The sequence below is a fragment of the Myotis myotis genome, unplaced genomic scaffold (genome assembly GCF_014108235.1).
Source record: "Myotis myotis isolate mMyoMyo1 unplaced genomic scaffold, mMyoMyo1.p scaffold_m19_p_15, whole genome shotgun sequence".
In the NCBI taxonomy this organism is placed as follows: Eukaryota; Metazoa; Chordata; class Mammalia; order Chiroptera; family Vespertilionidae; genus Myotis; species Myotis myotis.
The window spans coordinates 43,549,127-43,565,065 of record NW_023416319.1 but is presented as its reverse complement, the minus strand read 5'-3'; the positions used below and the strand labels follow the sequence as shown (position 1 = coordinate 43,565,065).

The following is a 15,939-nucleotide window of genomic DNA, read 5'->3' as shown; positions in this document are numbered from 1 at the left end:
GGGGCGAGCAGGCTGGCCGAGGGGGGCAGTTGGGGGCCATGAGGCCGGCAGTTGGGGGCGATCAGGCCGGCATTGGGGGGCAGTTGGGGGTGAGAAGGCCAGTGCAGGGGCAGTTGGGAGCGAGCAGGCTGGCAGGCAGAGTGGTTAGGGGCGATCAGGCAGGTAGGTGAGTGGTTAGGAGCCAGTGGTCCCGGATTGCGAAAGGGATGTCCGACTGTCAGTTTAAACCGGCAGTCGGACATCCCCCGAGGGGTCCCAGATTGGAGAGAGTGCAGGCCGGGCTGAGGAACACCCCCCCACCCATGCACAAATTTCGTGCACAGGGCCACTAGTCCTATATAATAAAAGGCTAATATGCAAATTGTCCCCTTCGACCCAGAGTTCAATCAGTGGGTGGGGCCAGCCAGCCAACCGCCTGTGGCCCCTCCCTCCGGTCGGCCTGGCCCAATAGGCCCTGATCAAGGTGGGCCGGCCAGACCCCACCCATGGATGAATTCATGCACTGGGTCTCTATTATAAGATCAGGAAGTATTCATCTTGACCATTTTTGTTGTATATCTACGAATCTTCTCTAAATTACTCATGTCTTTCTAAAAATGTGAAGCTCAGGCCCTGGCTGGTGTGGCTCAGTTGGTTGGGTGTCATCTTGTGCCCCAAAAGATTGCTGGTTCAGTTCCCAGTTAGATCACATGCCTGGATTGTGGGCTCGATCCTTGGTAGAGGGCGTGCAGGAGGCAGGTGATGGATGCTTTCTCCCTCTTTCTTCCTCTCTCTAAAAATCAATAAAAATACTAAAAATAAATAAAAATAAAAACGTGGAGCTTAAAATTTAATATTATATGCAATGTTGAGCACAGTAAGAAAATTTTCTCAAACTTGTTGCATATTTTTTCATTTTAATGCATGTTATTTATTTAGATAGCCTAACTACTTGATTCTAGTAAAACTTTTCTTTTGGTATGGAAAGCAGCAAATGATGTTTCATTTGTTCTACTTCAAATAAGCCAGTGTGACTTTGGTCTAGTTCCTGGGAAGCAACTAACATAAGCCAGAGCCTTCCTGAGAGGCTGATTTAATCCTAAAGTTTGATACAAGCTGTGTTTTTAACCTTTTGAGGGCTTTTATTTTCATTGAAAAATAAAGTTGGAATTTCCAACATGTACAAAGGCAGAGTGACTAATAAGATGAGTTCCCATGAACCAATTATTCCAACAGTTATTATGGCCAATATTGTGTCATTTATATCCCCTTCCACTGCTCCCCAACACACACTTCAGATATTTGTAATCAAATCTCAGCTGGGTTTTTTTTATATCTATAAATGTTTTAGAAAATGGAAAAGCGTTTATAGTAAGGATTCCTTTTTAGACTAACGTAACTGCACAAACAATTTTTAAATATAAAACAATTTTTTAAAAATTTATTTCAGAGAGGAAGGGGAGAGGGAGAGATAGAAACGCCAATGATGAGAGAGAATCAAGCTTCCTGCACACCCCCCACTGGTGATCGAGCCCTCAACCCAGGCATGTGCCCTGACCTGGAATTGAACTGTGACCTTTTGGTTCATTGGTCAATGCTCAGTCACTGAGCCACACTGGTTGAGCTAAAACCCTTTTGAGAATCTGATGAAAGGGACTTTTGCCCCAGAAAAATTCATGTACAAATATGCTTCCATTTGTACATACGCATAACATCTTCAGGACGCTGAAGTCAATTGGTTAGTCCCCTTGGGTTTATTGGCTCCAATTTAAGAACCTCTCTGTTCTAGAGGATCCACTATGTTGTGGTCTTCCATAGAAGGTCATACTTGTAAGATTTATTCCTTTACCAGGTGTTCTTTTGAAAGTGTTTTATTCAAGGTACTTAGGATATAAAAATAAAGTAAGATATGATTCTTTGCAGATTAATAAGGGATTTAAGCTACATAAATAATGATAAAATATAATACAGTGAGCAGTCTTAGACAAGCATAGTTTTATAGCAATTAAGAGAGAAAGGAGATTATATTTGTCAGAGGGATTAAAGTATCATTGGTCTGGGACTGGAAGAATGGTGGAATTGTGCTGGTACATAAGGGCATGAGAATTCTAGGTAAGAGAACTTCCTGAACCTGAGTCTGAAAGCAAGAAAGCATAAGGCCACTGACAAATGTTGAGGGGTTCAGTCTGATTAGCTAGTAAGATGTATGGAGGACAGTAGAGGAAAATAATGAAAAGCTAAGTCATGTCTAGGTCATGAGGCTCTTGATCACCATACAGAGAATTTGGAACTTTCATAAATGGGGAGCAATTGAAACAGAATATGACCATGATAGTTACTTAGAAAAATTATTTTGGTGAAATGGACTGGAAGAAAGACTAAAGGTTGGGAGACCTGTTATGAAGCTACATCAAGAATCAAATGGAAACATAATGAAGCTCTGGTAGGATTAGGAATGGAAAGCAGGGGAGAACTGTAAGAATTGTAGAAGTAGAACCAGTGAGACTTAACACTAATGCATGTTTAAGGGGAGGGAATGGTTAAAGATAACTTGGATGTTTTGAATCTGATAATGATATGACACTATCATTAACACCCTCTGATGAAAACCCCTGTTATTCTAGCAATCCCTCATTCTGGTTATATAAGCTTCATTGGAATCACTCAGCCTTTGACCATGTCTATTCTTTTTAGTCAGAGCCCTCCTTCCCTCTCTTCCTTCTTAGTACACCCTCAAACTCCTTTATCTCTTGTTTTTCTATTTCGCTTGTCCTATAACTCGGCCCCAGTGAAGTCCAGCCATCCATTATCTCTGTTCTTATAGCCAGGGTATAGAGCACTGCTGAAGATATTTATACAGCCTTATAAATAGGTACCACCCTTTGATTTTTAGCATTAGCTGGGCTGTTAAAATATATATATATATATATACACATATATTTATTATATGTATATATTTTTATACATATAAAATATATATATTTTTTTCTTTTAATTGATTTCAGAGAGGAAGGAAGACGGAGAGAGAGATAGAAATATCAATGATGAAAGAGAATCATTGATCGGCTATCTCTTGCACACCCCCTACTGGGGATTGAGCCTGCCACGCGGGCATTTGCCCTGACCAGGAATGGAACCAGTGACCTCCTGGCTCATATAGGTCAATGCTCAACCACAGAGCCATTCCAGCTGGGCTAGCTGGGCTCTTAATAGCACTCAAACATCCTTTATGTCACTAGTCAGCTTCCTCTCCCTCTGGTAGCTTTCAAGATAAACTTTAACCTGTCACACAAGGTTTTTGGACTTTCCCTACTTTCTCTTTAGCCCCATTTCTTGCCTTTCTATTTCATATTCTCTATGTTCTAGCCATAACACAGCACAGCACAGCCAATCTCCTAAATGTATTGTGCTCTCTCAGTTTCACGCCTTCACACTTTTTCTGTATGTTTTCATAATAGTTTCACGGAGGTAATTCATATGCTGTACAGTTAACCTGTTCAAATTGTACGATCCAATGTTTTCTTACTATATTCACAGAATTGTGCATCTTTTAACACAATCAATTTTGAAACGTTTTCATCATTCTTCAAAGAAACCCTGTATCCATTAACAGTCACTCCTCATTTCCTTCCACCTCTCCTTGCCAGCCCTGAACAACCACTAATCTACTTTCTGTCTTCATAGATTTGCCTATTCTGAACATTTTATATAAATGGGATCATATAATCAATATGTGGTCTTTTGTGACTGGCTTCTTTCCATAATATTTTCAAGGTTCACCCCTGTTGTAGCATGAATAAGTACTTCATTCCTTTTTGTGACTAAATAATATTCTGTTGTATGGCTATACCACATTTTGTTTATCCATTCATCAGCGGATGGACAGTTGGTTGTTTCCACTTTTTGACTATTGTAAATAACTAGAGGCCCAGTGCACGAATTCATGCATGGGTGAGGTCTGGCCGGCCTATCTTGATGGGGGCCGATCAGGGCTGGGCTGGTTGGGGGAGGGGCCATGGGAGGTTGAGGGGTGCCAGTTGGGGCCCCCCAACCTCACATGGCCCTTCCTCTGGCCAGCCTAGCTGCAGTGCACGTCATAGCATCATAGCAACTGGTCATTCCGGTCGTTCCAGTTGCTTGGCGCATATATATATATATATATATATATATATATATATATATATATAGATGCTGTGATGAACATTTGTGTACAAGTTTTTGTGTGGATATATGTTTTCACTTTTCTTAGGTATAGAACTGGGAGTAAAATTGCTGGGTCATATGGATGTTTTAACCTTTGGAGGATTGACCAAACTCTTTTCCAAAGCAGCTGTACCATTTTACAATCTCTCTGGCAGTATATAATAGTTCCAATATTTTCATTTACTTGCCAACTTTTATTTATTATTTATCGTGTTATTATAGTCATCATATTGGATATGAAGTTATCTGTCACTGTAGCTTTGATTTGTATTTTCCTAATAAATAATGATGTTGAATATATTTTCATGTGCCTATTGGCCATTTGAATATTTTCTTTGAAGAAATGTTTATTTGGCCCAGCCAGCATGGCCCAGTGGTTGAGTGTTGACCTATGAACCAGGAGTCATGGTTTGATTCCCTATCGGGGTATATGCTCGGGTTCCTGGCTTGATCCCCAGTGTGGGGCATGCAGGAAGCAGTTGATCAATGATTCTCTCTCATCATTGATGTTTCTCTCACTCTCTCTCTTCCTCTCTGAAATCAATAAAAATATATTTTTTAAAAAAGAAGTGTTTATTTGAATCCTTTATTCATTTTAATGGATTATTTGTCTTATTATTTAGTTGTAAGAATTCTTTATATATTTTAGATGCAAGTACCTTATCAGATATATTTAGGTCTTTGATCCAATTTGAGTAAATTTTTGTGTATGATGTGAAGTGGTAAGTATGTGCAATTTCATTCTTTGCATGTGGATATTCAGTTCCTCCACACCATTTGTTGAAGAGACTATTGTTTCCCCACTGAATTTTTTTAGCACCCCTGTCAAAAAATCAATTGATCTTAAATGTGAGGTTTTATGTCTGAACTCTCAGTTGTATCCCATTGATCTATATGACTACTTCATGTTTTTCTAACTTTTGTTTTAGAATGTCTTATCTGCCCTTTCCACCTGGGTAAACTACTTCATGATTCTTTTACCAAAAGCTTTCCTTTCCCTAGCATATTTTTGGCATACCTCTATATACTTACAGCACAGTGCTGTGCTCATCACTCTTCTGTGGCATGCATATATAATATACACGCATATGTATTCTTCAGTAGTTAGTAAGCTTTGGAGAGTAGGGATTGGACTTTCATATATGAGTCCCAGAGCTGTCCATTTCTAGTTGCCATCAGAAGATGAATAGACATTTTTATTTATTAATTGAAATTTATTATACCTTTCTTTTTTATTTACTCATCTGTCAGATACTTATTGAATACCTGTCATGTGCCAGGCACTGTTCTAGGCTCTGGGGATACAGCAGCAAACAAAACAGTCCCCTGCACTCATGAAGCTTTCATTCCAGTAGGGGGAAGCAGACAATATACAAATAGTTGGATGGTTGCCAATAAAACCAGCAAGGAAATCCATTTTGCAAGAAAGGGGGTCAAGACTGGTGATACAGAATTTGAAATTGTCTTCAAAAAGTTGATACTTTAAACTATATAGTAATAAAATCACTAAGAAATTTGAGTATATAAAAAGAACATGACTGCAGAGAGAGTCTTCAGAATATCCAAATTTGGGGAGGGGAGTAATCTAAAGGTAGAAAAACCATAAGAGTAGAATTCTGGAAACCAAGAGAAAAATATATAGAATGGTAAAGGTGAATTAAGCCTAAGAACAAATTATGGATTCAGATTGTTAGATAGTCATTGATAATCTTAAGAATTAAGTTTCAGGAGACTTGTTGGAGCCAGATTTTAAGAGTCCTCCGGGGAGAGGTCAATGGGGGGAAAAGGAGATGTGTAATACTTTAAACTATAAATAATTTAAATTAAAATAAATAAATTTTAAGAGAGAGATTGAATCCTAGGACTTTTTTGCAACAGTGGAACTGTGCTATGATTTTTTTCTTACTCCTTAATGATGTATCCATAAATGAGGAATTTAAATGTATATATGTAGATGGTGTTTTTTTCGTTGTTGTTGTTTTTTTGTTTTTTTGTGTGTTTTTTTGTTGTTGTTTTTTATCTCTGTAGGACTTCTTTTTTTCCCCCTGAGAGACCTAAAAATTTATTCCATAAAGAATCTCTCTCAGAGTTGTTATCCATTGAATTTCTTTCATTTTGAAAGCCTTTATGTCTTTTAATTTTGTCATTCCTTCTATCAGAATGTGTTAGTCTTAGGTCAATCATTTGACCATTTATATAAGTAGTTGCTGTGTATATATATGTAGATAGTTGAATGTAAGCAGTTAATGTGTAACTTTGTGTTTTCTTTTTTTCCTTTGGAATAGTGACAGAAATGTTGGTGAATGTTCTTAGTATTTGCTCTGATGATGAACTGATGACTGAAGGTGAAGACCAGTTTGATGGTATGATTATTCATTTTACTATTTTTTTCATTGTGAAATGGTATCTTTTGAACTGCCAGCTTCAGTACACACTCTTTTGCAAAATATAGTCATTGATCTCAAATGACTATGCTATTTGATAAATAACAGTCACTTTTTCAGATACTATTTATTTTAAGATTTTTAAAATAACTTTAATGATTTTATTTTTGTTCATTTGTTTGTATGGGGAAGAAGATGAATTTTGGGGAAAGGAGAATTTGGAAGAAAGAACAGAAGGAAAGGAAAACTGAAGGTGTAAAAGGATGTGGTTCTTCATGAATATAGACACTGCTTAGAGAAGGAAGGATAAAAATGCTCTTTGTTTTATTGGCACAATATTGCTTAGTGCATCAAAATTTTGTTGTTACTTCTTTCCAAAAAGAAAAGTAGGCTGTCCCAACTTATGAGTGAGTAGTTGTGTTCTAAGAAATCACATGCTGGTTAAGTTTGAGATTCAGAAAGCATATTTTCCATAGAAACAAGGTTATACCAATACAGGGTTGTTAGTTCTTTTTTTTTTTTTAATATATTTTATTGATTTTTTACAGAGAGGAAGGGAGAGAAATAGAGAGTTAGAAACATCGATGAGAGAGAAACATCGATCAGCTGCCTCCCGCACATCTCCTACTGGGGATATGCCCGCAACCCAGGTACATGCCCTTGACCGGAATCGAACCCGGGACCCTTCAGTCCGCAGGCCGACGCTCTACCCACTGAGCCAAACCGGTCTCGGCGAGGGTTGTTAGTTCTTATGAAAGCCAATCAGCCTTTGTACCTAATGTGCATTTGTAGTATAAATACTACAGATACAGAAACAAAATTCCTTTTATTTTTTGTTTTGAAATTTTTATTTTAAACTTTTAAATTTAAATATTTATTTAAACTTAATTCATTGAGTAAATAAGTACATAAATAACTTATAAGCTAAAAACTTCATTTTCTTCCATATCCCTTCATCTCTTTGTTGTAGCATACTTTTCATAGTTATAAGCAGTATATAAAATGTTCCCATGTATTAAACATGGTTTGTATATTGGTAAAATTTAATGACTACTTATTTCTAAGTATTAATATATAAGTTTTCATAGTTAATTTCATATTTTTTGGCATTTGGGTAACTTAAGATATCCTATTATGAATAACATAATAAACATTTGTACAATAGTTTTTATTTTCCTTCTTGGAATAAATTTCTAGAAGAGCATTATAGAGTAAAGAATATAAATTTTAGCTTTATTATTTTAGCTATGAATTGCCAGATTACTTTGCAGAAGAACTGAACCAGTATAAAGTGCTTCTAGCAACAAATCCATAGATCTATTTCTCCACAGGCCCACCTCATTGGATTTTGCTCATTTTTACTTATTTTGCTTGGTGGCTATATAGTAAGAAATTATAGTTGGTTTAATTTACATTTAATTTACATTTTCTTGAAGTTAAGGGAAGAAATTACTGTCTACTTTTCTAACAGTGTAAACCATCCATTTCAGTTGACCACTTATCAAGTAAAATCTGAGTAAAAACTATTTTGATATTTCTGTATTTACAAACAGGTTTGATTCTTAAACCCTGTTGTAAGCCCGTCTGTTCAAAGTGTCTGTGTGCAAGTGTCTGCAATTGCCATCTGTTGGTGGCAGGCAGAGAGATGCTTTTTTTCACTCTAGTTTGTTATAACAGAGTAAAATAAATTATGTAGGTTTTTTGGGGGGGGGGGGGTTTACTGAATAATACTTATTTTTCCTTATTTTGATTATCTCTCTTTTTCATGTTTGTGTACAAGTTTTTAATTTTAACATGTTTCATATTTATCTTTTCCATACAATTTTTTAAAAGTATTTTTTATTCATTTCAGAGAAGAAAGGAGGAGAGAAAGATAGAAACATCAATGATGAGCAGTCATTACTGATTGACTGCCTCCTGCATGCCCCCCACTGGGGACCAAGCCCACAACCCAGGCATGTGCCCACACCAGGAATCAAACTGTGACCTCCTTGTTCCGAGGTTGACGCTAAACCACTGAGCCACCCTGGCTGGGCTATACAGTTTTTAAATAGTTTTAATTAAGTATTTCTTTTCCCTGTTCTGCTACCACCTTTTTAAGGCTAGGTCGGGGTTCAGATTCTAGATCCTTATAATGGCTGTGTGGCCTCAGTAAGTTACTCAACCTTTTTGAGCCTCAATTTTCTTATCTTCTAAGTGAAGATAATGGTAACTACTTCATAATGTTATAGGTATTGATATGACTGAAATAATTTTTGGTACATAGCCCACTAATATTTTCAGATACATTTTTGTGTTAATTTGCCAAATTCTGTGAAATACCTAGTATGAGTTTTCATTGGGTTATATTAAAACCATATCTAGCCCTAGCCTGTTTGGGTCAGTGGATAGAGCGTCGGCCCTCAGACTGAAGGGTCCTGGGTTTGATTACGGTCAAGGGCACTTAGCTCGGTTGCAGGTTCTATCCCTGGCTCTGGTTGGAGCTCATGCGGGAGAAAACCAATTGAGGTGTCTCTCTCACATTGATGTTTCTCTCTGTCTCTTCCCCCTCCACTCTCTCTAAAAATCAACAGAAAAATATCATTGGGTGAGGATTAACAAAAAACAATATCTAAATCTAGGAAGTTTAAAAAAATTTAGTTTTCCAAACTAAGATCAAGCTCTTTAGCTCTATATAATTAGTTCACTTACTATCTTACTATAATTACTCTATTTAATACATAATTATTCCATTTAAAATTATAATTTTTCTTTGAAAAAAATCTGTTATTAAGTTAAATTAATACTTTAATATTTTATATTCTTATTACTATTACTATTATAACTGTTTATCTCTGAGAATATATAAAGTAATGACATATTTGTGGGTTTATCCAGTGTTCAACAGCTTAGATCAGAAAAATTATTTCCTATGATAATTTTTATTTTGTTTCTCTTAACTTAAAAATAAGTCATTATCAAAAAGCTGATACTATTTATTTTCTATATTGTTCTCTTTTATTCTTTAAAAATTATATCAATACTGCTAATAGTATGTTAAATAGGAGTGATGATAGGTAATGCTTCAGTCCTCTTCCTATAATAAAAAGAAAAAAAGTTTCTGTTAAGTCTAGGATAGTATGTGGTTTAAATACCTATGATTTATATGAATATAGACACTAAATCTTTTTTGGAAATTTGATTGGAAATATAAAGTACTATTATTATAGTTCTGAGATTTAATGTGTCTTATCAATATTTTCCCTGTCAATGATAAATTATGCTTATTCATGCAATTGTTATATCATTCTTACCCTCCGGGGATGAATCACATTTGATTATTAAAGAGGCAGTGTGGAAAGGATCAGTGGGTCAGGTGTCTCAGCGCTACCATTATACTTCTAGCTGTGTAATCCTGGAAAAGTTACCTAATTTCTCAGGATCTTCTCATCTGTAGATTGAGGGAATAATAGAGAGGATGAAGATTCTTTCCCACTCTTAAGTAATTTAAAAATTGGTAGCACTATTTATGACAGTGTGTCTATAAGAAAATAAAATGAATTCCTTTTTTCTTCACCTTTATACTCAGGTATTAGAAGCAAGGACTCCCAAGAAAATCTTAAGAGTATGGGTCTTAGAGTCTGCATGGGGGAATGAGAGTGAGTTAGTGGAGGAAGAACACTGAGGAATGAGGAAAGGGGGGGAAAATTAGGATAGGTACTGGGCTGGGATAGGGAAAAGAGCTTCGGGAAGTAGGTTTATTTTTCTTTCTTACTCATATTTCTTCATTTCTTTCCCAAAACTCTGTCCATCTTTTCTTCTTTCTTTTCACCATGATAGCATGTCTTCTGTCCTCTCCTCCTTTTTCTATTCAGCAATGGAACCATCCTATGGACTGGGCCTGGGGAGAAATCCAACTTAGAACTAAAACTTGGTTGGGCAGGGATTTCTGTAGAGACAGAATAAGGGTTTAGCTTTTCTGTGGGAAAAGGGAGAGAGCAAGATTGGAGATTTCCCAGTAGCAGGAAGGAAAGAGTAATTTTTGCATATTCAGGTTTGAAATTGAGTGAAGGAATGAGATTCTTTTCCTTTTTAAGTTATGGCCTTTGGTTTTCTGTATTGTTTAATAATGTATGTGTGGGGTTATTGTTAAGTCAAATATTTGCATAAACATATTGCATGTATAAATGCACATAGCATTCATTTCAGAGGTATTATTTAATCTTTAAAGAATTTTTGAACACTGATTTTTGTGATATCTTGAGTTTGGTAAGAAAATACATAACTCATATGTACTTTAGTTTTACTAAACTAAAACTTTGCATTTCCTATAATTGGAATCATGTATCTCACTCAGCATTAAATGGAAGATATGGAAAGCCCAGATGAAACATCTCTGCTGCCTACTCTTAGAGCTATTACTTGCTTTGAAACAGTCTGTCACTATTTCTGCAAAAAGTTGTCCCTCAAACTTCCAGATTCTATTAGGAACAAAAAGCACATACTATTGATCCTGAGTATGAGCAAAGATTCTACGCTTCAGATTCAAGAAGTTGTGTGCTCTTGTTATTATGAAGTGCGGGAGGCTTAGTCTTTCCTTCATTGGGAGTGGGTGAGGTTTTCCACCAAGGTAGTTAATAAAGTTACCTACATTTCTCTGTATATACTACAGATTTTGCAGATGTTGGTGTCCTTGAAGAACCACATGAGTTTGTATCATATTTGTGTCATTACCTTTCACGTAACATACTTCCATGAGTGGTACATTTCTTTAGGGGTATTAATATAAATGTGCAATTGTTGTTAGCACAGTCTTTTATCAGTCTTATGTGTTTTCACATGTATTTTTGTCCCTAATTTGTCTACTCTCACTAAATATTATACTCATTCTGTCCCTAATTTCTTCTGAACACATATCTTTTAAGAATCTTTCCTTTAGAGCTCTATACAGTGGCATCCTTCTTTTATTTACCACATCCTACAATACTACATTTTTCAAATTTCAAATATGTGGGTCTTCATTTTTCTCTCTTTCTACATTCATTCTTCAGTACCACTGCCAAGTTAAATTTCTATCTTTTTATTTGTCTCAACCACCTTTTTTCCATCATTCACTTCCTTTTTTCTGGACTCTCCATCTGAAGAACGGCTCATATATGGCAATAAAAAAGGTACAGACCAGACAGAGTAACATTGTTTTGAAATATGACTTCATAAGTTGTCCTCATGTCCATGTAAGTCAGCACATTCATTGAGTACTATTTATGCAGAGTCCTCTTGGGCCTTGTGAAAATTTAGTTTAAGTTTTATCTAAGTTAGAATTTGATGTTTTTAGAAGTCATATTCCAAGATATCTGTCTTTCTGTGCATGAAAATATTTTCCCCTCTTTTTCATCCCTCTTGTTTTTAAATTTCATTCTTTTGCTTATTTGTAATGTTTTGTACTTTTCCCTGCATGATTAGGGGTGTTTGATTGTCTGTCTATTCCCCAAAGTAATTTTACTGTGGACATTTACTTTAATATTATGCATGATGTGTTTGTAGACTGATTTAAAATCCTAATTTGTACAATGCGTTTATATTCCAATGAATTTTTAAATTTGAAATCCGTAGTTTACATAGTATTCAGTTTTACAGGTATATAAATTAAGACTGAAAATTCAATATACTTCATTACAGTCATCTTCCCCCATCCCCATACCCCTTTCCTAGCTATTTAAAAAATTTTGTCAATTTTAAAACAATATGTATATATTAATTTATTTTAGGAGAATCAGACTTACTTTATATCCTTGGATAAAATACTTAGTAAACTTGATTTATTTGTCTATAAAATGAGGCGATTGAACTTTGCAATATCTTTAATGTCTTTTCAAATTCTAATATTCTACAATTCTGAGACTTTTAGTTTTTGTTTTGTTTTGTTTTGTTTTGTTTCATCTTAAAAATACCTGTGTGGTGCCATGGTACCAACACCATTTTGGACTTGTAAAAGCTGTAGCTTTAGTACTCATAATATTGCCCTTCATGGCACCATAAAGATGGTCATGGAGCCTATTTTCTCTAAAATGTGTCTTTTGTTTTCATCTTTGAGATTGGATTTTTTTTTCTGTTTCCTTGCAGTAAGGTCCAGTCATCGTCTTAGTTTTTAATTATATATGTTTGTGGGATGCTTGAATTTTAAATGAGATGCTCTAGCCCAGAAGACTATAATTGTTCAGATCTTTGTATACCTAAGGCCCCTTTTGGTCCAGTGTCTTTAACCTTTCCTTAACTTTCTTCTCAACCATGGTGCTTCCCTATGTGTGTTTTCATCATGCTGAAGCACAGCTCTAAGAAACCACACTCTTGGGTCCAGAGTGATTCTAGATGCTGTATATGAGATGACAGGACTGAGATTGTTGTTCTTTTTAGTGTTTCATCAGCTAAATATTCAGTTATTTTGGTATGTTCTCTTCTGTATCAGTGATAGACAGCACAGCTAACCCTTTAGAAATGAAGCATTAGAGAGCATATGAGATCTTGCTCCTCAGCAATTGTCCTCATTTTTGGCTCAAATAAAGTAATAAAAATTCTCAAAAGGAAGGAGAGAGAGAAAACGAAATATGAAAGAAAGAAAGAAATGAAGTATTAGTGATCCTTTAGATATTTTTTAGGGAGTCTTTTCTCATTGCTCACTCTCTTTGTGCCATACTCACTTAGGGAGGCAAGAACTTGTATATATTTGTATGACCTTAGAAGATACATAGTTTATGAGGTTGAGATGCACATTGTTGTTGAAATGCCTTGTATGGCCCTTAGTTCTGGGTCACCTGCATAGTAGTGGCTTCATACCATTATTTTTAGAGAGCAAGGGAGCTTATTTTGTCATAGCATAATGAGATATTTCCCCAGCCTGCATGTCAAAGGCTTTTATAATAGTTAAACAGAAAATTATAGGCTACTACCAGTTTTTTCTGTTAGTCTGCATGCCATTGGCTCTCATGAGAATTAAACAAAGACTGTAGGGTTGTTATCATTTTTTTTGTCATTTGTTTTGTGATACAGGTTGGGTTGTAGTTTCTTTCCCATTGCCGTTTTATTAATTATTCAGTAGTGCGAGAGTCATAAAGTTTATGGGTTACTTTTCATTTTCATCTGTATCAGATCCCAGTATTAGATCAATGCCGAGCTAAACATTAAAGGAGTAAGAAGCTTTATGACATGAGTTTATCTAGTCTCCTCCATTTGAGCTGGTGGCAGGGGCCTGGTGTTGGTTCATATGAGTGTGGAACAGGCTAATACAGCGGTTCTCAACCTGTGGGTCGCGACCCATTTGGCGGTCAAACGACCCTTTCACAGGGTTTGCCTAAGACCATCCTGCATATCAGATATTTACATTACGATTCATAACAGTAGCAATATTACAGTTATGAAGTAGCAACGAAAATAATTTTATGGTTGGGTCACAGCATAAGGAACTGTATTTAAAGGGTCAGAAGGTTGAGAACCCCTGGCCTAATAGAATGGTGCAAGTCAATGCCCTAAACCTGAGTCTTTATTTATTCCATTGAAAGTAGGTTCAGCTGCCGCTCGGAAAGAAATCATAAGAAACAAAATTCGAGCAATTGGCAAGATGGCAAGAGTCTTCTCTGTTCTCAGGTAATGATACATTTTTCTAATTATTTGTTTCAGAGAATTATTTGTATTGTACTTTGTTAACAAGCAGTGTCCTGTTTGTCATCTAAAAGCAGTATAGTAGTATTCTCCCTGTAAAGAAGTTCTACATTTACACATTGAAGAGGGGAACAGGTTCCTTTGAAACTAGGGTTTTTGACCCTTGTGATTATTATTATTCACCTTTGGTATCTCTTGTCCTTTGTGATAAAAGAATCTATACATTGAAAATTAAAGCAAGCTAAGAAGGAAAGGGCCACTTCTTAGAGTATTTTTTATGAACTTGCTCATCTGTATAAGAAGTCCCTTTTGTTGGAGCCACAAATTGTCTTCCTGGGGCTCATCTAGGAAGGGTACACATGAATGGGTCAGTCCCATTGATGATAAACCTTACCATATATTTATTTAATAAAGGTTTTCAGAAAAAACAATGTATGCCTCAGTAGTAAGGTACAACCTCATATCTGAAGCATTTAGAATAGGGGAAAACGTATATCTTGCAATTGAGGAAAATATGGTAATAGTAATGCACATCATAAATTACATACATGGGCTATATCTGGGCCTGTCTTCTCTTTTAAACTAAGAACTTATTGGATGTCTCTGATGTTTGTTATATCTCTGCTATAGGGAGGAGAGTGAAAGTGTGCTGACACTCAAGGGTCTGACTCCCACAGGAATGTTGCCTAGTGGAGTGTTGGCTGGAGGACGGCAGACCCTGCAAAGTGGTAATGATGTTATGCAACTTGCTGTGCCTCAGATGGACTGGGGCACACCTCACTCTTTTGCTAACAATACACATAATGCATGCAGGGAATTCCTTCTGCTTTTTAGTTCCTGTCTCAGCAGCTGACATAGGTGGAATACTCTATGATAGGTAGTATCTGATTAATAACGTGAGCAGGGCAGAAAATTGACAGAATGAGTATTCATTTCAATTGAAAATAATAGTCTCTCAGCTTTTCATGAAATGATATGGGAGCAGATCATATCATAATGTCTGAAATATTTATTTACTTTATTTATTTATCGATTTCATTCACCCTTTTCTTTTAAAAGCCCCAGTTTCAGAATGTGAATCCAGGATATGCTATATCGTATTACTAAAATGGAAATGTAATTTCAACTTTCTTATTTTTTTAATTTATGTAATTGTATTCGACTATGCTTTTATTATCAGATACTTAATTTTAGAAGTAATAATATGCTTGGGCCCCAGAACATTACTTATGCACTTACTTGCTAAAAGATTTGTGCAAGGTTTTGTACCCTGGTAAATGATGCCAAAGTTTGTTTTCTGTGGTGTTTGTCAAATGTTCTATGTATAATCGACTGTCTGTAACATGCTGTTTTCTTCCTCTGCAGATGTAGCTGCTTTCCTAAATCTGTCTGTCTTTCTTTAGGTTAGCTGTATGTCTGTAAAAGTATGTTAAATTAAATTACTCTATCAGACACTTGTCTGCCTTTTGATGTAGAAGCAACTTTGTAGCACCTTGTTTTGAAGTTTGCTGCATTCCAGTTGCTGCACTTTGTGCATTCTGAACATGAATGTAACATTAGATATTAAGTCATTGTTATAAGGGGTTAAATTTAAATCCTGTAAGTCAAAATCGAAAGGGTGTTATTAAGTGTGCCTTTATTTTGCATGAAAATAAAAAGAATTATACGTAAAGCATTCCTGTAATCTGGCTCATTGAATATTTTATATTTTTAAAAAAAACTTTTTTTTTTTTTTTTT

At 35.8% G+C, this 15,939-nt stretch overlaps 1 protein-coding gene across 8 annotated transcripts in view; it reads left to right on the top strand.

The window, feature by feature from the left end:
• The window catches only part of PPP3CB (protein phosphatase 3 catalytic subunit beta), a 66,542-nt gene that overhangs the window by 29,808 nt on the left and 20,795 nt on the right, over window positions 1-15,939 (top strand). For 3 of the 8 annotated variants that reach the window (XM_036337095.1, XM_036337092.1, XM_036337088.1), the window contains exons 10-13: window positions 6,468-6,545; window positions 11,690-11,716; window positions 14,102-14,186; window positions 14,832-14,929. In XM_036337095.1, the coding sequence (XP_036192988.1) occupies window positions 6,468-6,545; window positions 11,690-11,716; window positions 14,102-14,186; window positions 14,832-14,929 (288 nt within the window). Of the gene's footprint in view, window positions 1-6,467; window positions 6,546-11,689; window positions 11,717-14,101; window positions 14,187-14,831; window positions 14,930-15,566; window positions 15,654-15,939 lie in introns of those variants that run through there. The other 5 variants (XM_036337094.1, XM_036337091.1, XM_036337093.1 and 2 more) reach the window with 3 other exon arrangements.